The 720-nt window shown below is 58.9% G+C and overlaps 1 protein-coding gene across 1 annotated transcript in view; it reads right to left on the bottom strand.

Annotated features, from left to right (window-relative positions):
* OPLAH (5-oxoprolinase, ATP-hydrolysing) overlaps positions 1-720 on the bottom strand; it is a 16,684-nt gene that overhangs the window by 12,351 nt on the left and 3,613 nt on the right. Inside the window, exon 2 of the mRNA XM_015851242.2 lies at positions 204-335. Coding sequence (XP_015706728.1) covers positions 204-335 — 132 coding nt within the window. The remainder of the gene's footprint in view (positions 1-203; positions 336-720) is intronic.

Genomic DNA, 720 nt, shown 5'->3' with positions numbered 1-720 from the left:
GGGTCTATGGGGTCAATGGGGGGGGCAATGGGGCTATGGGGTCTATGGGGTCAATGGGGGGGCAATGGGGTCAATGGGGTCTATGGGGTCAATGGGGGGGCAATGGGGGCAATGGGGTCTATGGGGTCAGTGGGGGGCAATGTGGTTACAGTTCCCATAGCCCTCAGGGCCCCATGTTCCCCCTGCCCCATAACCTGACCCACCTCGCTGGGGTTGATGCTGACTCGGAGGCAGATTGGGGTCCCGTCGTCCAAACGATCCTCGGCCTCCAGCTCCGCCCCACAGCGCTGCGCCACCCCACGGAGCAGCTCCCGCACAGACCGCTCTGCGTTGGCCTATGGGGCAGGGGAGACCCCATAGGGACCCTTAGGGACCCTAATGATCCTAATGACCCATAATGACCCCTTAGGGACCCCTAACAAACCCTAATGACCCCTTAGGGACCCCTTAGGGACCCTAGTGACCCTTAGGGACACTATTGACCCTTAGGGACACTATTGACCCCCTAAGGACCTCTTAGGGACCCTAATGACCCTTAGGGACCCCTAATGACCCTTTAGGGACCCTAATGACCCCTAATGACCCCTTAGGGACCCCTAATGACCCTTTAGGGACCCTAATGACCCCTTAGGGACCCTAATGACCCCTTAAGAACCCCTTAGGGACCCTAGTGACCCCTTAAGGACCCCTTAGGGACCCTAATGACCCTTAGGGACCCTA

This window comes from Coturnix japonica, unplaced genomic scaffold (assembly GCF_001577835.2).
Source record: "Coturnix japonica isolate 7356 unplaced genomic scaffold, Coturnix japonica 2.1 chrUnrandom822, whole genome shotgun sequence".
NCBI lineage: Eukaryota > Metazoa > Chordata > Aves > Galliformes > Phasianidae > Coturnix > Coturnix japonica.
This window is presented reverse-complemented; position numbering and strand designations above follow the sequence as displayed.